Here is a 20,897-nt window from a genome sequence, read left to right on the forward strand (position 1 = left end):
TCCTCCATCTTACCTTTAGTGATATCTCACCTTACTGTGAAAGTTTCTCCCAAGATTCCCTCTATTTTGAATTCCTGGATCCGCCACTGCTATGTCTATGCCTACACAAGGCTAGGCCCTAGGCTAGCTACCGTTAGTCTTACTAGGCCGCTCTGAAAGAGTCTGCGGCGTCAGACCAATTCTCCCTGGGCTTCTATGAAAGATGGTCCTGGCTTGGCCTAGACGTTTATATCTTAAAATATCAGTTTTAATTTGAATTTAGTTTAAAATTAGTTAACAATGGCTTCACACTCATAATGTCAACATTATATTAACATAAAGACAAACTACTAACTTCTTAGATCTCTGTACGACATCGTTAGGTTGGGAAAACAACAATTTATTTCAGGAATTTGTTATTCGGTTGCCATTGATAATTGATAAGCCAAACATACGCCCTCTCTCGGCCAAATTCGACCAAACTTTTTTTTTTTTTTTTTTTTTTTTTCATACATCAGACTCGTAGTATATAATATTTATATATTTATGTTCTTGGATACACCCTAAGATCATATAAATTTCCCCGCACATCCATAAAAACTAATGGTCATAAATCTTTTTCTTTTGCCGCACCTACACTTTGGAATTCACTCTCTGCACACATTAAAAACTGTTCTTCTGTTGCTTCATTAAAAAAATTACTTAAAACTCACCTTTTCCATCATTAACATGCACAGCGCCTCTGATAATGCACCTCGGTCCTTTAATTGACGCTTTATAAATTTTATTATTAGTAAACATGTTGGTGTAGAGCATAAACACCATCCCCTGATGATGACGTGTGACACGTCAAATTTAGTATCATTAACTTTATTAGACGATGTCCTGCATTTTTATTATTACTATTATTATTTTTAATCCGCATTATTGTATTTCGGATATCATAACCTAATACAGCTACTCCGGCGGGAAAATTTCAGTAACGTTAATCGTATTCTTAAATGTAAAAACATTTCGGATGATAACAATATGTTGCGCCATACAATAATCAACATATGATAATCTAATGAAAATTAATTTTAAATCAATCGCGCAAAAAGGCAATTGGCACGATATGACAGATACAAAGCAACAGCGATTGTGGACTGATTGTAGGCCTTGTTTAGCACAAACTGGGATACATTTTGTTGGAGAATATCAGTAATATAATTTGCTAGTGGAAATTATCGATAATTCAAAATTCTACATATAATATCTTCATTATTCATTAATTATTTATCATCCTAATCATCACCATATCCTCATCAGTATTCGATTAAATTTCATTTCATTAATTATAAATGGTAAATAAATCATTCAATTTATTTAATGAGTATGTACATATTAATAGCATTGTCAATGTCGTCATTATTACCGTCATTATCATCATCGTCATCACTAGGCTACTGCATAGTCAGACACAACAAAAATGAGATTAGAGTATATAGCATAAATTTGTTTAATATTTTCAAATGAGTTCCTCTTCGAACGTTAGTGACATTACATGGAGATCCATGGACGGACAAATATTGGTTTGTTAAAGTTCATTAAACTATGCCGTCCTCAATCAATAGAATTTTGCATTAACTCAGTCTATGGAACTACGGTATGCTGAATCGTACCCTGCCTATAAAATAACACCGGTGGGCATATTAAATGGAAATACCTGGTTGTGTATTTAAATCTTTAGCTTTACAAACTGTAAATTAAAGATACAATTTCCACTTAAAAATTGCAACAAAATCACAAAATTTCAATGCTGAAATAACTTGTTTATTTTGAAGTAATACAAAAATGATCAAACTGAACATAAAAAAACAAGTGTACTAAAAATATTTCCCTTAAATTTACCCAAAATTCTGATGAATAATATAGAAACACTTCTAGTTATTTGAAATGTTTCTATCATTTATTCATTATTCGGTATCAAAATTAAGAACAAGAGTCCATGATGGTTTTTGTATAATCAGGTAGGTAAACAGTAAATAAATAATAATTGATAGATTGAGTCCATATAGGCTTAGTTGCAGACACTTAAATAGTTTGTACAAAATACTTGTAAAAATATATATCCCCATATTTGACAGTATTTCTTGCGTAACAGAAAGTAATACTGTATAATAAAAATAACAACAGCAGCAGCAACAAAAACTATAATAAACTTAATACTAATAATAATAATGATGATGATTATCATAATACTAATAACAATAATGATGATGATTATCTTAATAATAATATAATAATAATAATAATACAGGTCTCCTTCCAATCAAAAGGGTGTTTTCGATTTGTGCGACGACGCGACGCTAGAATGGAATCACTCATGCATGACCGTCCTACTTTGGCGTACTACGTTCTCTGCATACGCATATTTGGCCAAATTGCGTTCCAGAATCTACTCGATGTGACCGTAACGTTCTCGCATGCGTAGATGACTTAAACTGCCGTCATTACGTTATACGTCCTACCGTCGTCGTACAATCGAAAGCTCCCTAAAGACAAACTATTGGGACAAGGGTTTCCAGTCTTTAGCAGCTTGGTCTTTAATTAAAATAATCAAAATATAGACATTTGTGAATATGGGACAACACAAAAGTGGTCTTTAATTGGAGGTGGCCTTTAATGGGAGGGGTCTTTAATTGGAGAGAGACCTGTCATACTCTGATAAAAATTCTTACTACTAATTAATAATACATCATCATTTTAATTGTCAAATAGTAATGCTGCGATACTTCAATTTTTGGTAAATATTTTTTACAAGAGCAAATAGTTTCTATTTATGCATTGGTATCCTTATCATTTTTCATTAGTTGCAGAAAATTTAAATCCAGCATAGTACAAGAATACCTAGCATATCTAATATAAATTGACAAAGTCCAAACAATAGGGCTTCAACATATATTTCTTTCGTGTAAATAGTGCATAAGCACGCAACCTCACCAGGTATCTATTTATACTCCTGGGTGGAGATAAGCAGTGCAGATAAAGTGCCTAGCTCGAGAACACAAGCGAATGGACCTTTCCGGAGTGTCAATCAAACTTAACAACCAACCAATCAGAACAGTGCCAAGAATACACGTGGGTTTAACAAGCACACGTGTTGTCCCACAAACGTTACGTTTTAACAGTCGTTTTGTGGGACCTTAGCAACTATATCCAAGGGGCGGGGCTTAGTGGAAAGGTTACTGCAGAGTGAGGTGATGGATTGACTGCCCCACGTTGCCTCTGTGCAAAATAATTTTCACATATCATCAATATATTATTACATTTATTTAGCTCTTAGATTAGAACAACCAGGGGTAGCGACAGCAGGTGGGCCAACTGGGCCCGGGCCCAGCTGTCGGGGACACCTGGCCCGGCTTTCAGGGAGCATGATAAAATCCGTCGAGGAAACATTATTAAGAACGATTTTTTTAAGCAAGAGACAGCGCACCTGAGAGTGCCATTTTCACGATTCTAGAAGTAACAAAAATCATTTTGGTTTTGCCTCAGCCCCAATCATGGTGGACTAATGTGGGCGTGGCTCAGGGTATGAGGGACCACCTGTAAAGGAAACGCTGATGCCACCCCTGAGAACTAATTCATTTTTTGGCATTACATTTAAACCTAAAAATAAAAGTAAAATCAGTCATGCTTACTTATCGAAGTGTTTCAAAAACAGAATTCAAATGAATCACTTACAAAATGACAGATTTCAGAAGAAAACATCCAAATTTCTTAAATATTTCAATATATTATGCATCAAAGGTTGGAGAAAGACAGCTTCTTATACTGAAAAAATAAAGGTATACATAGAGTTCTGTCCACACTACACACATTGTGACAAATGGGTGTGACATGCCCATATATGGACATGATGATGTCATATTACACCCTAATATGGGCATATCACATAGAATTTGAGTGTGGACAGAATCATCAACCAAAACTCAAACATTCTGCCTCCTTTGGTTTAGAATATTAAGCTCAGCAAATATTCTCTGTGGTATCAACTAAACATCTTGCCACTGTAGGTCTATTACATTTAGTTTGTAGCATCCGTTGTTGCAATGTTTCCTCACAATATCAACATATGGTCAAAGTATCATAAAATGTATTTGAATTTTCAAGACATGTCAGGATGAAAAAATGAAACATTCTAAGTCATCCATAACAAAATTCCCAAGACATCATGGATTCCAAACACCACATGTATTTACCATTTTCAGGTTAAATTATTTTCCAATCTGCACTTGTCTTCATCTTGAGATGGTGGCATATCAACTCTTCTAAAAAGACAGTTCTTAAGAGTAATTATAAACCGACAACAAATTTTGTTGGTTCACATTTCTACTTTTTTTTTCTGTTCAACTTTGTTTCCCTCTTGACCTCCAGCATGTTTCTCAATTGCATCTTTCTCAACTACATCTTCCTTGACAGCCTTCACCAGTTGCATCTCAGCATCATTTTCTTTCACAAGATTCTGCTTGTTAAGTTTCACAATGTCATCAACATCTTTCTGTGCATTTGCGTTACCTGTTTGTTTCTGTTTGCTGTCTGCTGTGTCGTCGTCATGAGGTACCAGATCCAGCTGTAAATCTACGTCTGTATCTTTGGCGTTTAAGTTATCAGCTAGTGCTGATTTGTGGTGCTTTTCTACGCTGCCAGCTTTAGAATCCGATTTTTTTTGTTTAATTAATTCATTATGCTTTCCGAGATTACCGCCTATAACGCCTTCTTCATTTTCTATCTTTTTGTCTTTCTTGTTAACATCAACCATTTTATCACCTACGCTGTGGCTACCTGGTTTTAATGCAGCCCTGTCTTGACGTTGATTAACTTTCTCATCCCTTTGCTCATTCTGTTCAACTGGATTTCTTTGGTCAACTGGTTGAGCATCTAGTCCCTCTTTCTGAACAGGCTGAATTTCTTGGCCACCCTGTCCAAGGCCTGGAATGCCTCCTTGTTGCATTCCTTGATCAATTAGTGGACCGCCTGCAGCTCCAGGTAGAATCTGTTGTTCACCTGGTAGACCAGCTATACCAGCTTTTGGAGCAAAAATTTCACCCTGTCCAAGGGCTGGGGCTTGCTCTTGCTTCATCCCCTGCACAGCTCGGACTTCTTGTTTGAAATCTTGCATATCTTGTGGAATACCTTGTGCAATCTGTACTGGTTGGACACCTGCCTGTTGATTCATTTGCACTAAATTCTGTTGTTGTTGTAATTGTCCTCCAAATGCAGCATTGTCTTGAAGATCTTGCCTTGCATAAGGAACACCAATTCCAAGTTGTTGCTGATCTCTAACTTGCACTTGAGGCAGACCTACACCTTCTTGTACTGCTGCACCTAGATCTCCAATGGGTACTTGAGGCTGACCTACACCCTGTAATGGCAAACCTTGATCCCCAACGTATAATTGAGGTAGGCCTACACCTACTTGTAACGCTGGCCCTTGATTTCCAATGGGTGCTTGAGGTAGACCACCTCCTTGTAAAGCTGCAACTTGATCTCCAACAGGTACTTGAGGCTGACCTACACCTCCTTGTAATGGTGAACCTTGACCTCCAACAGGTACTTGAGGCTGACCTACACCTCCTTGTAATGGTGCACCTTGACCTCTAACAGGTACCTGAGGCTGACCTAAATCTCCTTGTAATGATGCACCTTGACCTCCAACAGGTACCTGAGGCTGACCTAAACCTCCTTGTAAAGCTGCAGCTTGACCTCCAACAAGTACTTGAGGCTGACCTAAACCTCCTTGTAAAGCTGCAGCTTGATCTCCAAGAGGTAACTGAGGCTGACCAACACCTCCTTGTAATGCCCCACCTTGATTCCCAACAGGTACTTGAGGCATGCCTAAACCTCCTTGTAAAGCTGCACCTTGGCCTCTAACAGGTACTTGAGGCTGACCTAAACCTCCTTGTAATCCTGCAATTTGATTACCAATAGGTACTTGAGGCTGACCTAAAGCTCCTTGTAATGCCCCACCTTGATCTCCAACAGGTGCTTGAGGCATGCCTAAACCTCCTTGTAAAACTGCAGCTTGTTCAATCACTTCTTTTGCCTTTTCAATAATAGCAGCATCTTCCTTCTCTTTCTTCTCCTTTACCATCTCTTCATGTTTCTTCTGCTGTTTTTCTTCTTGTTCTTTTCTTTCTCTTTCTTCTCTCTCAATCCTTTCCTGCCTTTCTTTTTCCTTCCTTTCAAGTTCCTCTTCTTCATGCTGTTTCTTTAGAATTTCTATTTCTTCTGCTTGAGCCTCTATCTTTTTTTCTTGTTCAACTTGTTTTTCCTAAAAAAGGTATAAAATATAATTAAGTGAATACATTTTAATTCAGCTGATAATGTAACATAAGTTATGGTAGAAACACTCTTTAAGCAACTACATAAGACTCTAAATGACTCAAGCGAAAGCTTTGTTTCATACTAAACTTAATACAGACTTCATGTAAACCTTTCTAATTTCAGACCCTTAATTATTTACTTCTGTCAATGTTGAGACTTTTTCCTGGTATTGTGCCATAGCTGTCATTAATATCTGAAAATTGTACCTTCAGTTGCTCTATAACCTCTGCTTCAGCATCCTGTTTTTCAGCTTCTTTTTGACCCTGCAACAAAAAAAGTTTGATCAGATCTGGTAAATGAAAAAATACAGTAAAACAAATCTGAACAATGTACAAAACTCTATCTATTTCAATTATATTCTTATATTTAGTAACTGACAATAATAACTTTAAAGACTTCTATTTTAAGTGGCAGCACCACAAGCTCATGTAAAAAGTAAGGGAGATGTTCATTTTTTTTAGTATACTGCGCTTGCTCTGTAAGTCAAAGATTCAATCCTGTGTAATATTAGAAGGTGTTAAGGTTCACTTCAGTTCATATAATTTGACACGCATGACAGTACAGTGTGTTGATAGATGACCAATGGTTGATAGTACCTTGACCTAGTTTCTGCAAACTGCAATACACTCATGCTCCTATCAGGCCTATCAGGAGATATTTTTTAATCTGGGACGTCAACGTGTACAAGATTACTTCTCTCAGAAATAACACTGTACATTTACATGTGAACTGGTGTATGTACGACTGACACTCAATGTTTTTTTTATTTTACCTTTTTTTCTTTTTCATCTTCATCTTCATGTTCTAAATCTATTAGCTCATCCAGTCGGGCTACAAAGAGGAAAACATAAATTGAAATAACTATACATTGTACAAGTAAACCATCAGCATAATTAAATGTTTCCCAATTGGCCTTACCTTCGGGGACCTACAGTAACCACAGTACATTGTTGATAAGTAACAAATACATTGTCCCTTATCCCACCATGCTTTTATGTAAGAGTTATTCCTGCAGCTGAGCTTTCGAACTCCAATTAAAAACTGATGGTGTTGAACCAAGGTCTTCAACACAAGAAGTAGAAACATACCGTAAATGTTGGAATAAGCGCTGCAGCGCTTATACAATTTTTGGAGGCTTCAGTGCGATGCTTATTCGAAAGTGGCGCGTATTCAAGAGCGGCAATTGCAATGTAATATTGGCATGGCGCTTTCCATGACCGTTCCCATGTTACCTATCTCACGTATTCTCGTAGTTTGGTAGGCTTATCATAGGTTCTACGTCATCGTAAATAAATGTTTATAAAGAAATGCTTGTGTCTTCATTGTGTTATTTATTCATTTTAACACAGCATACATTGTATTTAAAACCCATTGTTTCATTACACAAAGGGTAATAATATACTCTCGATTTAAGTGCTGAGAGCAGTGCTCAGCGAAAAAGATCACATTTGGTGAGGCGCTTATTCGAGAGTAGCGCTTATTCAAGCATTTACGGTAACTCTCAGAAAAGAGTATAAGACTATAAGAGGTTTGACTCTTGGGGTTTTGTTGGAATTCAATCCTACGTTAAAAAAAGCAAGACAGTACCAGGAACTAGAGGGCATCCTTCAAAAGAATGTAAAAGGGCACCTCCAATCTTAAGTGGTAGTACTATTTTCAATGTTTCATTGTGTGCATATAAAATCAAGGCAGTCAGACCGCTTCCGATTCTAAATGCTCAGCTATAAAGTAGACTTGCATATAACATATTGACAAAAGATAACTGATTAATGAGGAGTTATTCAGGGCATATGTTTGATGGGGTTGGTGGAATTTTTAAGTTTGTAAAGTACAATCCAGCTTACCTTTGGCAACATCTTGATTTCTGTGATCATCCTGGCAATCAAAAGCAAATAAAACACAATTAGGTTCACATATAATGCTTTAAGTTAGCAATTTATTAACATTTTGGGTAAAGGTAGGAAAATAACTTGCACCGTCATTGTGCTGAATTGCGTATGGGCGTGGTCCGTGACTACCTAGCAGCCGTAAAGGAGTTATAGTACTTACTTTACTTATAGTAACTACAATTTCACATCATTCCTTAATGACAGGGACTGAAATGAACCATAAAATTGGGGTAATCCCCTACTATTCTAAAAGATGCAATGGGTTCTTTAAAGTGCACACAAGTCAGATATATACACTGGACCTCCATTGTAAGTCCTCATCCAAGAACTTGGTTCTACCAACCGAACCATCGGCGATGGGCGGTTGGAATGCCGATGTTAAGGTTGTAGATAGCGGCGCTCCTGCCTTCCGCTTGGCCGCTCGACACTTAGAAGCATGGTATGTTGTCCAATTTAATAATTCCATTCAAGCTACAGTTCTCCAAATGGGTAAGCCTCTGAAGACTTACCTTTTCAATGTTCTTCTCCTTTGGTACAATGTCAACTGGCGGGTGTGGGTTTGGTGGTTCTATATGCACATCACCTGTCAAAAATGAAAACAAGTTTAAGGTGCAATTACACACATGTACGAAAGCAAGACAGAATTGAAAATCTAAATTCAAAATACTTAAGACCTTAAAGTGAAAAGTTACCTTTTTTCTCATCTGCCACTAATTTTACTTGAGTATCAATATTTTCGAACTTCTTAATAGGCTCTATAAAACGACCAGGTTGTGGAATTTCAAAACTCTCTTCAAGAATCGGCGTTTCATCATTTGGCGTGGACTGAAGATTGTGGTACAAGCCAATTACAGTCAGTGAAATACCAATAACAAGAATAAACTGGAAAGAAAAATTGAATTCATAAAATTTACGATTTCAAAGCCTCTGTCAAAATTCTGCATGTGGTACTTAAGAGGGCAACACAGATAGGAAAACAACTACTGATTTACATTTAGGAAATTTAAGCATGGTAATATGGCTATTTACAAGCAGGGTAGGCAGAAAAGTGTAACGACCTGTCCAGACTCGCAAATTTTCTTTGACAAAAACTGTTGTATGCCCATATATAGTCATGATTTGCCTATATATGGTCATGATGTGATGTCATCACGACCATATTTAGGCATGTCACATATTTTTGTCAAATAAAATTTGATAGTCTGGACAGGGCTAGAGAAACACATTTACCTTAGCTGTTCCTTTATTAGCCACGCCCTGTGTTTTGTTGTAAATGATAGCTGGTAGAATAAAGCAGATGAAACTACCCAGAGTAGCACCAGTCAAAGCAAGAACAGTCTCAACTACAATAACAAAGGATAATCAAACTAATATTGTGTTGTTATGTAATAATAATGATAATGATGATATTATAATAACAATGACCACAGCAATGATAGCACTAATGATGTTGGCAATACATAAAGTGCACATGATAAATTTAACTTATGAAACTGTGAAAGAAAAACTATTTACACTACATTTCTGTGTCAATCACTTTGTAAGAGATTGAAAAAAGGTAAGCATTTAACCTTTTCTTGAAAAGAAATACACTCGGAAGATAAACAGATGTCAGTGTGTAAGGTACTCCATAATATAGGGGCAGTACATGAAAATGAATGTTTTCCAAAATGTTTCAGTTTCGATTTGCTTTGTTCAAGAAGCTGCTTACTAGATGATCTGAGAAGTCGTGTTGTGAATATAGGTTTAAGAATGTCAGAAATGAGCTAAAATTTTTTTTGTTACAATGGGAAAATTAGAAGTCGGAAAAGGTCATTTCCCACCATCTAGGAATCAAAATTTTCCGACCCCCCTTTCTTTTTGGTGTTTATCGATTCATGGAAAAAAGAATACGTATGCAACTGCTCAATTTTTTTTTTCTGAATGTATACACACACAATAGGCCTAATTACTGTAATAAAAATGAGAAAATTTACCTGACCATTTCCAAAAGGGGCAGAACCTTGAATTTTTAAGACATTAAAAGACACCTCAGAAGTCGGAAAAGCTCATTTCCTGCAATCTAGGACTCCCATTCTTTATGGGTTATTTTTGGAAACATTTTAACACCCCCCCACCACCTAAACTTGAATCCAGATCTACCTCCTGAGCTAATTACATTCTTTCGAATAATATGAATAAATTAGTTAACAGAAGGAGTTTGTTTAAATGAAGACAAGTGTCAAATTATTACCATTTTGAACGATGATTCCTAGTGACAGAGTTAATATGATAATTGATAAAGTAATTGTGTTGAACTTTCCTTGTGGAATGTAGACGCTTCCACCTGATCCGCCAGGATTCTCTACACTATGAGACTAGAAGATGAAACAAGTAAGTCAATCAATCAGTGCGATAGATGGAAGTTTTGAAATGGGAGGGGGAACCCTATCTACTAGCGTGATTATTTTGCTTCAAATATTTTCAATGGGGCTCGGGGCAACTGGGGACGCACATTTTTTTTAAGGGGAGGGGGTGCGCACCCCCAAATACGCCCGCGCACCGCCAAATACGCCCGCAATCAATCAATAAATCAAGTAATCAGTCAAAACATGCATCTTTCGCCCGTATTCTTAAAACGAACTATAGTCGAACATCATCAAGTCCTAGTTGCAATTTAAACTTCAATTTGTATTCATAAACAATGTAGTCGAAGTTCTAACTACGACTAAATCAAGTCCTAATTGTAGTTCAGCTGAAGACGGCTGGCAAGCAAGGACTATCAAACTAACCAATGAAAAGAGCTAATTTTAATAGCAGACAAAATTTTAGAGATCCGGTAACGCAGATGAATATTTAGCTGCCGTTTGTCGTTCAAAAACATATTTCCTCATAATTCATAATAGACCATTATTCCCTTCATTCATTTTCTATAATATATTAGTCGGTAACATATAATGATAGAGAATTTGAACAGTCACTGAAAATTTGCTTTCTTTGGAGAAAGATTATAGTTGAGCCCGAGCAAGTGCGGCACCATCTTTGTTGTTGTTACCATGAAGCTATGTGACCGCAACACGAAGGAACTATCACATGTGGCTAGCAAAACATGTTAATATTTTCGCCTTTTGGGAGGAAAACACAATGTTTCTTTCATGAACACACTGAAGATACATCAGACCTACTTATACATATTTATTATTTTCATTCTATTGTGAGTTACAAAAAAAATGTTTTTTTTGGGGGTAAATATTTCAATTCAGTGTTTTAGCCTTAACCGAGTCTGACTAAAAAAATCGGCCTGCGGAGGTATAATTTTGGTTGAGGTTTGTGTGATTTAGTCCTAGCTAGTGCTAGTCGAAGTTAATTTTAAGAATACGAAATGACGTAATTTTGAAGTTCGCTTTAAGAATACCGGGGTTTGTCTATGGACGAATATTGCAGTTGTTTTGGTTATATTTTTATAAATTACTAGTTCCAGCCATTATTTTCTATAGAATTTATATAATGAATTACAACCTACCGTGCTCTGTGAGCAGAACATTGAATACAAACTGGTTCTACATGGGAAGATCACTAATGGAAAACTGAGAGCGACAGAAAGGGTGAAACACAGCTGGAATATATCGGACGTTAGCGATGGTTTGAAGTTCAGCAAAATGTCTCCTTTAATACCTTGTTTGTAATATGTGACATAGCCGCATAATCCAACCTATACATAGAAAAAATAAAGTCATACATTTGCATGAATACTGCCAACAATGCTGCTGTTAATAATGATGTTCAAAAGGGCTGTTTTACTGGGTTAAGGCTATGCGTGCAGGATCCACGTGGGCATGGGGTCAATTACATTTTCATTGATTGATTACATTTTCACTGTAATTGATTACATTTTCACTGTACTTGATTACATTTTCACTGTATTTGATCACATTTTCACTGTATTTGATTATATTTTCACTGTAATGGATTACATTTTCATTGATTGATTACATTTTCACTGTAATTAATAAAACTTTCACTGTAATTGATTACATTTTCACTGTTATTCATTAAATTTTCACTGAAATTGATTACATTTTCACTGTAATTGATAACATTTTCACTGTAATTTATTAAATTTTCACTGTTTTTGATCATATTTTCAATGTAATTGATAACATTTTTACTGATTGATTAAATTTTCACTGTAATTGATTACATTTTCAATGTAATTGACTTCATGCCTGATGCGGGAAAAGAAGAAAGTCCTTAGGCTTCTTTAATAAACAGCCAGCATGGTCACAAATGGTGATTTCCAACTAAGAATCTCAAAAACAGTTTATGGTGTATAGAACTAAAGGTGGTCTGGCAAAACAGGTTCTATTCTAAATCCTCACTTCATGGTCTGGAGAATCTTCTTATATTTCTGTGATAAATATTATTGTGAATTAGTAAATTAATTATTTAATTAATTTTCAGTACAAACTCACGACTAAGTACAATGTGGTGACCAATGAGACGGAGCTCTTTACAACTTCTTGCATCTTCTTTATTGTTCTATCTGTCATTGATTCATAAATTGTAAACAGCACCCTAAAAGCCATAGAAAACAAAATAACAAAATGAGTTCACTGTTACATAATTAATAATTAATATGTTGAATGATTGTGTCTATTCTATAATTAAGGCAAAATTATTTTCTAATTTTTCTATCTAATTTCAGAGTTAGTCTGTTTCTGATCATGTTGAAGTTACAATTACTGTAGATTGGCTATCTTTACAAGACTTTTAAAAATGGATGCCTTATTGTAAAGCACAACATCTAGTCCACTCCCAGTACCGTTCAGATTCAGCAAAGACATTGCTGGTTGTGCCTAGTCCTAGGACGCATGAACATTATGTTTAAATGTCTGTGAGGCCAGCCATGGAACAAAATATAAGATACTTTGTTGCAATTTTCATCAAATAGAGAAAATAATCATATTGTTTGAATATAGGTACATTCAAAATGGATTAAACAAGTATACCAAAATAGAAGACAAATAGGTAAAATACATAATATAAAATATTGTGGACCTAAATAATTTTAAATTTCATTTAGCCTACTTATAATAAAATCATATTAAATGAGAAGAACAAGACAGGAATTAAAACCCGACAAGTGCAATAAAAAAAAATTAAAAGTCAGAAATTATAAAAATTATTATTATTGATATTATAATTATATATAATATTATCATTATTTTTTAATTATTATAATTATTATTAGGAAAAATTCATTTTAATTATTGCACTTGGAAAAGACAACTAGAACTATGAAGACATTGTTATATTAATACTATTATCAATATTTTAACATGTTAATAATTATAAATTCAAATCATACAAATAATGCAGAATAATTTAAAAAAAGCAGAGGCAGTATTCGCCATAATAGAAGGTTCTATCCCGAATCATTTTTTAAAATATGTAAATAATATATATAAATAATAATAATTCAGCAACTTTATTCAACAATGGTAATACTTTACCATTCGTTCAAACACTTTTAGTAAAAGACAAGACACTACAGAAAACTTTAGAACTTACGTTTGACAACTGAATGCTATTGTCGTTATGGTGATACAAACAAACCCACCAGGGGTATTCCACATTGTACTTTCATGCCTCCACTTCCCTAACGACAAGTCGTATAAACTATTTAAAAACATCTGAAATGAAACAACGATTTATGAAAAATGCTGTGTATACTAGTGAAATGAGCCTGTCTGTGATACAAATGGATAAGACATCAAACCTTAATTTAAAATATTAAACTCCAAATTTCAAAGAATTTAATTAGTTATTATTATTATTATTATTATTATTATTACTGGATTTATTAAGCACTTTTCCATAAAGAACAAAGTGCTGTACAAAGTGAAAAACACAAGAAATATAAAATTGCTCACAAAAATGTGAAAAACAACAACAATTAACAAAGAGCAACACAACAATAGGAAAGAGACACGTCTTAAAAACACCAGGGGCTTTACACACATTGGTTGGCAGGCTGATCCATAACTTAGGCCCTACAGTATTACAGAAAATAAAACTTCCAAGATAATAAAAATAAAGAATATAATTAGTAATGAATTGTAGAAAAATACTTACATCAGCTGTGAAACAAATATAAAATACCATCGAGAGGCCACTAACAGCAGCAAGACTCTCAACACTCCTCTTAAGACCGAGAGGAAGCACAACAGAAACTGCCAAAAACACTTGCAACATCGCCCTCAACGTCCAAGTGTTCTGGTATAAAGACATTTAAAAAAAATGTAATTATATTCACTTAAATATCTATGCAAATTAGGTTGATGTTTTAATCTTGCACTGTTTTTAACTATTGGGGGTTTACCATGCTAAAACCCAATATCAGTGACCAAAACAAGAAAATTTACTTTTTAACATATTCTCCACATTATAACTTTTAAAATGATGGGTCATTTACTGGAATCAACTTACTCTTTCTAAAATTTCGAGTAAAAGTATTACAGCTTCTCTGTACTGAAGTATACAATACTGTCACATTTTTATGATAATTACTCAGTTTAACATTTAGCAACTAATATGCTGGTTTTAGAATATCAAATCTCATTTACACTAGCTTCAGCTGCAATAGGTTATAATATTTTTTTATAGCGTTTAAATTGTATTCTTGATATGTTGAAAGAAAGATAATAATATATTAATATATAACTGATGAATACATTTGTTTCTGATGAAAATATACTTGTTCGCTATTCATTTAACTTTTGCTATTTATCAATGATAATTTTTAATTGCAAACTCAAATATATTATAATAAATATTCTAATTTTACTGACAGGTCTGTTCAAGAATCAAGATTTCCTATTTCAATTTAACTATAATATAGATTCCAAGTCAAAAAGGGGAAATTCCCAATATTTGTGCATGTTTAAAGTGATTGATTAGTGTTTACATGTGGTTAGCAAAAGTTACTGACAGGTCTGTTTAAGAATCAAGATTTCCTATTTCAATTTGATTAATACAGATTCCAAGTAAAAAAGGGGAAACTCCCATTATTTGTGTGTGTCTAAAGTTCTGATAAATATTTACATGTGTTTAGCTAAGTAATAACTGGTCTGTTCATGAATCAAGATTTCCTATTAAAGTTGGTTTTATTCATTTATTAGTATAATTTTTATTACGCTTGATTATGTTCTGTTTTGCGTGGAATCTGTTTTGAGAGTCACTTGATAGTTTTCCTCTTAAACTTTTTGACAATCCTTAGATGGCATGATTCCACCATTCTTTGTATTTATGTTCATTCGAAAATAAAATTTTAATTTTAATTGAATTTGATCAATACAGATTCCACGTAAAAAAGGGGAAATTCCCATTATTCGTGTGAGTTTATTAAAGTGACTGATTATTCTTAACATGTGTTTTGCTAGAGTTAGGTCATGTGAACGCACCTCTATTGCAAACCATTTTGAGATTATTGCTGGCCCTAAATCACCAATTATAATGAAGAATGATACACAAGAACAGAACAACAGGCCGATGATACTGTAATGAGAACAGACAAATAAAGATATTATTTATTCATTTATTACAAATTTGTCACTATACATTTAAAATATATATTAACGACCAGCGGTGTGACTAGAGATGACATGGGCTAATGCCCAACACATCAGGTTGTCATTTCTAAACCCCTGGCCAAAATATATAACAGTAATACTAGTATGGTAATCATAATAATATTAAATATATTATAATTTTTCAGGTATTCAAGCCTAACTTGCAAATAAGTCCACCTCTTAAACATTCAAATTATAACTGTCTCTTATACACATCTAGATGTGTATAAGAGACAGCCACCATAATTCAACAGCCATTTTGCCTGTCCCACCTAATACATGGTAAGCTGTAATGAACACAAACAAAAATTGATAAAATCATTATCAGATAACAATAAAGGTAAAAGGTAGGAGAATAACCAATAACTCGCAGCTTTTATTATTCAGCATTAGATGAGACTTTTTTATACCTCATTTAGCGAACCCTCCATATGCAAATAACGATGATTTCGAATAAAAATAACATTTTATTATTGGCCAATTAGCGTACCTGCTGTCACGAAAAAATGGAAAAATTTCAAAAAAATATTTTTTTTTTATTACTACCATGTTCATGATGAAGAACATGGTGGTGACCATATTGTTGATGATTATGATGATGCCAATTACAAACGACACCTCTAACAGTTTCTGACCATTTGGATTCTCATAATTATTATAATTGATATTTCTCAATATTGAAGAGAAAAATCTAATTACCAACAACATTTGCAATATGTTTATGCAACTAGTAGGTGTTAAACCATTGAGCGTATGAAAAAAGGTCATTGAAAACAGCTGTTACAATTTTTGCCAGTGACCTCGGACATAAACACATGACACAATAGATTATATACATTACGTAGCAGTTTTAATGTCCTAATGAATAAATAATAAATGATTGTCTCTGAATTCCTGTCTAAACTATTGAATTTTATTTGACAAAAATATGAGAAATACCAAAATATGGTCATGATGGCAATATATGGGCACATCATGACTTATATGGATAAAATTTGATAGGATGCTGGATGGGGCTTAATAATAGTTCCATTCATTTATTTATTAAACATTTGAAACAAATTTGTATATAACTCCAATTGGCTCCCTACTAACTTTGAATATGATCCCCTCCTGACAAGTATAAATTTGAAACTACACATATTGCACATCGCTGACAGTGATTTAAATTTAATATGCCCGTATGAGCAAAGAGTTTGCACATTGTGTACTGTAAAATCATGGCGGTATGGTACAATTGTACTGTTTATAATAAACAGAATAATTATAATATTGAATCGCTACTGTGGAATTTAGTGGAAACTACTATTGGTATTATAATGTAATGTAAACAGGCTTGCTACAGTACTGTATATACAAAGTGCTATGTTGGTATGGTTAGCTTTCTTCATTCTATGGTTGAATGAGCCTGATTTCCTGTGATGCATCTCAAACCAACTAAGCTAACATAGCAAATAAAAGAATACACCTGTCAACTCTCACACATAACGCAAGAGTCTCACGCATGAGCATCCACTTTTTACATCTCATGCATACAGTATGTTGCATTGTCTCATGTATGAAAAAAATGTAAATAAACGATAAAACGTATAGGCCAATATTACCCTGAAATTCATAAAAATGGAGTGAATTCATTATTAAAATGTGAACACAGGCCATATATTGTAAATTTCTGTTAATGAAGATCCGAGGACTGAAATCTGTAGCAGTTCTACTACAATTTTTTAAAAAAACAGAGGGCACTCTATTTCATGATTATTACATAAAGGCTATACAAATTTTATTTATTTATTTTTTTTTTTTGATCTCACGCATCAGACACCAACAAAATTTGCAGGTACAAAGACTACAATACCATTTCATTATTTACCTAAAACCACTGGAAATGTAAGTTAGATCTAATGTAAGGTTTAATGGAGAAAATAATTAAAATTAGGTCAAAATGAATGAGAATGAGTAGATTATTAAAACAACACAATTAAAACTTACCAAGATTTTCATACGATGTTTTTTTGGTTGCCTTGGCAGCCCGTAATAATAACATACAACTTGTGTATGTAAGAAAAGCTGATAAAAACAGTAGGCAGGTTGCTAAGATGACACCACACTGGATTGAACAAAACATTTATAAAATATGTTACTGTTAGTATACCATCATTGTGGCAAAAAAAAAAAAAAAAAAAAAAACCCTAAAAATTAAATGTTAATATATGGAATTGCTTATTTAAAAGTATCAATTTTAATGAATGAAACAATCCAATTTCTGGTAAATTATATTAAAGTTTTAAATTTAATTCAAAATCATTGAATTGGTAAGCATGTCACTAAAAAAAAATCTTCTTAAAGAATATCATTACAGTATTTCATATATTTAGTAAAATACCTGCAAAAAATGTATCCATAATTTAACAAGGTACAGTATCCTACTGTAGAATGTATATTTGAGGCTTGCCATTGCAAATAAAGCGTACTGTCACTAATTGTTAAACTTTAGTAATTAGCATTTAGAATGTGGAAGTATTGTATAATTTAGTACAGTTAAAGCCATAATAATAATTCTACTCAACTTTAGCATTAGTAAGTCGATTCCAGTATATAGGCACATTCACATAGGTTATTGTGATAAACTTATCATGATCTATTCATCGTGATAATTAGCATGTTAGAGAAAACCATAAACCATCATCATGATCTATTTATGCTAATGTATTCAATGTGTGCAGTGTTGCATGAAAACTACCAGAAGCACAACCAATGAGGTTATGACCTACCAGAAGCACAACCAATGAGGTCGGGACCTGTTTTATAAACTGAAGGCTGATTGGTTGAATTTTTTGGTTACCGATATTGGTTTTGGAATGGCAAGCCTCAATTATAGAACAACATTGAGATAGATCAGATTAATTTCCTAGATATTACACGTAACAATATTATGCAATATCAATAGCTATAAATTCAGTACAGTAATTAAATTGTATGCAATGAATAATGTAGTATAACTCATAAATTTCATTTCATATTTTATATTTTACCATTAAAGGTTAATTGCACACTTACTGTAGAACACACTATAAATGCTATTCATAATTTTATCATTATGCACAACAAAATATGTTTTAAGAAACCATAATATTTGGAGCTTCCTTGGGATCACACTCCTGCCATACCACCTTTTGTTTTTTTTAAGTATCCACTTGAAATTCAATGAGCATTATCTGAAGCATTGTCTGGACACAGGAAAAAATAATTAATTTGCCCATATATGGGTATGACATGATATCATCATGCCCATATATGGGAAAGTCACACAAATTTGTCATAAAGCTGGATAGTGTGGAGAGAATTTACCTTATTGAAGCACCATGGCATTGCCAATACTCCTACACCAATGATGCTGTTAGCCAGGTTGATAATGGGCACCCATGGAGTGCTGCCAGCCATGGTGAGGGCCTCTTCTGTTGCACTAACAGGAAACACTGTAACAGGTGCAATCTACCACCGTTAGAACAGTTTATGTTTGCCTTCTTTTATTCAGCCTGTAAACACTAGTCCTATGTAGTTTGCTTGCTCATTTGTAAACTTTTTATAGGCCTGTGAAAAAATGAACTGAACAATTAATAATTTCAAAGGGTTTTTGTGGAAAGGTAGAATCAGGGGGAGGTAATAAGAGTGGGGTTAATAAGGGGAAAGGAAATCAAAGATGTGAAGTAGGAATCAATGGGGATGGGGAAATCCGGTATGGAGAATCATTAGATAAGTAAGAAATCAGGGAATGGGGAGAAATTGGGGGTAAGGGCTGAATCAAATGATAGGTCCAGTAGAATTATGTGGTACAGTATGATTGGAATATACAGGATGCATTGGAGGAATGAGGTGTGAGAGCAGGGGCGGATCCAGTAGGGGGAACGTTCCCCCCATTTTACCACTCAATTTTAAAATTTCAAGGCATACCGGTATATTGAAATTCCCACTCTCACTTATCTATTCCGAATATGTTGTGTGTAATTTTGAGTTAGCAATGGAATCATCATGACATTGGTACTGTACCAGGAATGAGGTGGTGAGGAAGAATCAGGTGATTGTGAAAGAATCAGGGTTAAAGAGAGAAGAATGAAGGAATAGTATTGAATTCATGGCATAGCATATTATGAATTAATGCAATTATGAATTGCTGCAAATATGCAAACCTTTTATTTAAATACATAATTTTTTTAACATGTGACTTGACAATGAAAAAAGTTAACATTCTTTTCGACTTATTTTGTTAAATTTAGGCATACATAATCGGAAAAATAAAAATGCATTAAAAAATATCTTTGTTTTAAATAATATTACTGTATTTAATATTTTGTCTGCTTTACACTGCAGCACTAGCCTACTTAACTAGGGCCAAGTTACTGAGAGTATTACTGTAGTGTAAGTATTACTGTAATTATCACTATGACAAGTTTGACAAAAATATGATGTGATGTGAGATATATCTAGCAAGCTACATTATGGCGCTTGAACGATGACACTAGCCCTGTCAGGGGCTCTGGCAGATCATACACATACAGCCTAAATAGGCTAAGCCTGCTGTACCCTAGGCCGCGGTAATTATTTCGTTAATATACGGTACAGTAAATTGGGACCGAGATGACTTGGGGCCGAATTGACTCGAAGCCGAATTGACTTGGGGCCGAGTTGACTTGGGGCCGAGTTGACATGGGGCCGAGTTGACATGGCATGGGCCCCGAGTTGACTTGGGGCCGAGTTGACTTGAGCTAGGCCTAGGCCTAGCCTGGCCCTAGCCCAGCCTGGGCCTAGGCTAGCTAATTTAAATCTAGGCTCCTCCTACCTAGCTAGAAAGAGGGGCTAGGCGTACCGAAAACGGGTATCATTTTGAAATAACTTACCCAACATAAACAAAATATTGACGAATAGTCAAGAAGTAAATGTAATTTACAAAAAATCAAAAATATAATTGGTAAAGTCCAAAATGGAAAGTGAGTGCCGACGACGATTTGTTGTGACACGTCGCCTCCACTGGCAGACGTGGCAGATAGCCTTGGTG

General features: G+C 34.4%; 2 protein-coding genes across 4 annotated transcripts in view; both read right to left on the reverse strand.

Moving 5' to 3' along the window:
* The window catches only part of LOC117109739 (clusterin-associated protein 1-like), a 7,289-nt gene extending 6,847 nt beyond the window's left edge, over window positions 1–442 (reverse strand). For 2 of the 3 annotated variants that reach the window (XM_033252149.1, XM_033252147.1), the window contains exon 1: window positions 335–442. In XM_033252149.1, the coding sequence (XP_033108040.1) occupies window positions 335–356 (22 nt within the window). In that variant the 5' untranslated portion in view covers window positions 357–442. Of the gene's footprint in view, window positions 1–13; window positions 244–334 lie in introns of those variants that run through there. The other variant, XM_033252148.1, reaches the window with a different exon arrangement.
* A 2,338-nt stretch (window positions 443–2,780) lies between these two features.
* On the reverse strand, window positions 2,781–20,893 carry LOC117109735 (putative sodium-coupled neutral amino acid transporter 10). The gene is made up of 17 exons (XM_033252135.1): window positions 20,740–20,893; window positions 19,193–19,435; window positions 17,834–17,951; window positions 16,086–16,131; window positions 15,677–15,770; window positions 14,349–14,489; window positions 13,785–13,906; window positions 12,686–12,788; window positions 11,737–11,925; window positions 10,468–10,591; window positions 9,465–9,577; window positions 8,927–9,116; window positions 8,744–8,817; window positions 8,190–8,220; window positions 7,118–7,176; window positions 6,552–6,608; window positions 2,781–6,292 (listed from the first exon to the last, which is right to left on the reverse strand). The coding sequence occupies exons 2-17, from the start codon at window positions 19,283–19,285 to the stop codon at window positions 4,343–4,345; spliced, it is 3,504 nt and encodes a 1,167-aa protein (XP_033108026.1). The 5' UTR covers window positions 19,286–19,435; window positions 20,740–20,893; the 3' UTR covers window positions 2,781–4,342.
* Window positions 20,894–20,897: the final 4 nt, after the last annotated feature.

Source organism: Anneissia japonica, unplaced genomic scaffold (assembly GCF_011630105.1).
Source record: "Anneissia japonica isolate Jap-2015-1 unplaced genomic scaffold, ASM1163010v1 scaffold3782_len1007564_cov172, whole genome shotgun sequence".
Taxonomy (NCBI): domain Eukaryota; kingdom Metazoa; phylum Echinodermata; class Crinoidea; order Comatulida; family Comatulidae; genus Anneissia; species Anneissia japonica.

Excerpts from the sequence above, each read along its gene's own strand:
- LOC117109735 (XM_033252135.1), bottom strand. The coding sequence starts at position 19,285 with ATGGCTGGCAGCACTCCATGGGTGCCCATTATCAACCTGGCTAACAGC. Across the intron at positions 16,132-17,833 it reads AACATCGTATGAAAATCTTG|CTTACCATGTATTAGGTGGG; the intron begins GTAAGTTTTAAT and ends TGTTCATTACAG. Across the intron at positions 6,609-7,117 it reads AAGATGAAAAAGAAAAAAAG|GGTCAAAAAGAAGCTGAAAA; the intron begins GTAAAATAAAAA and ends TTTTTGTTGCAG.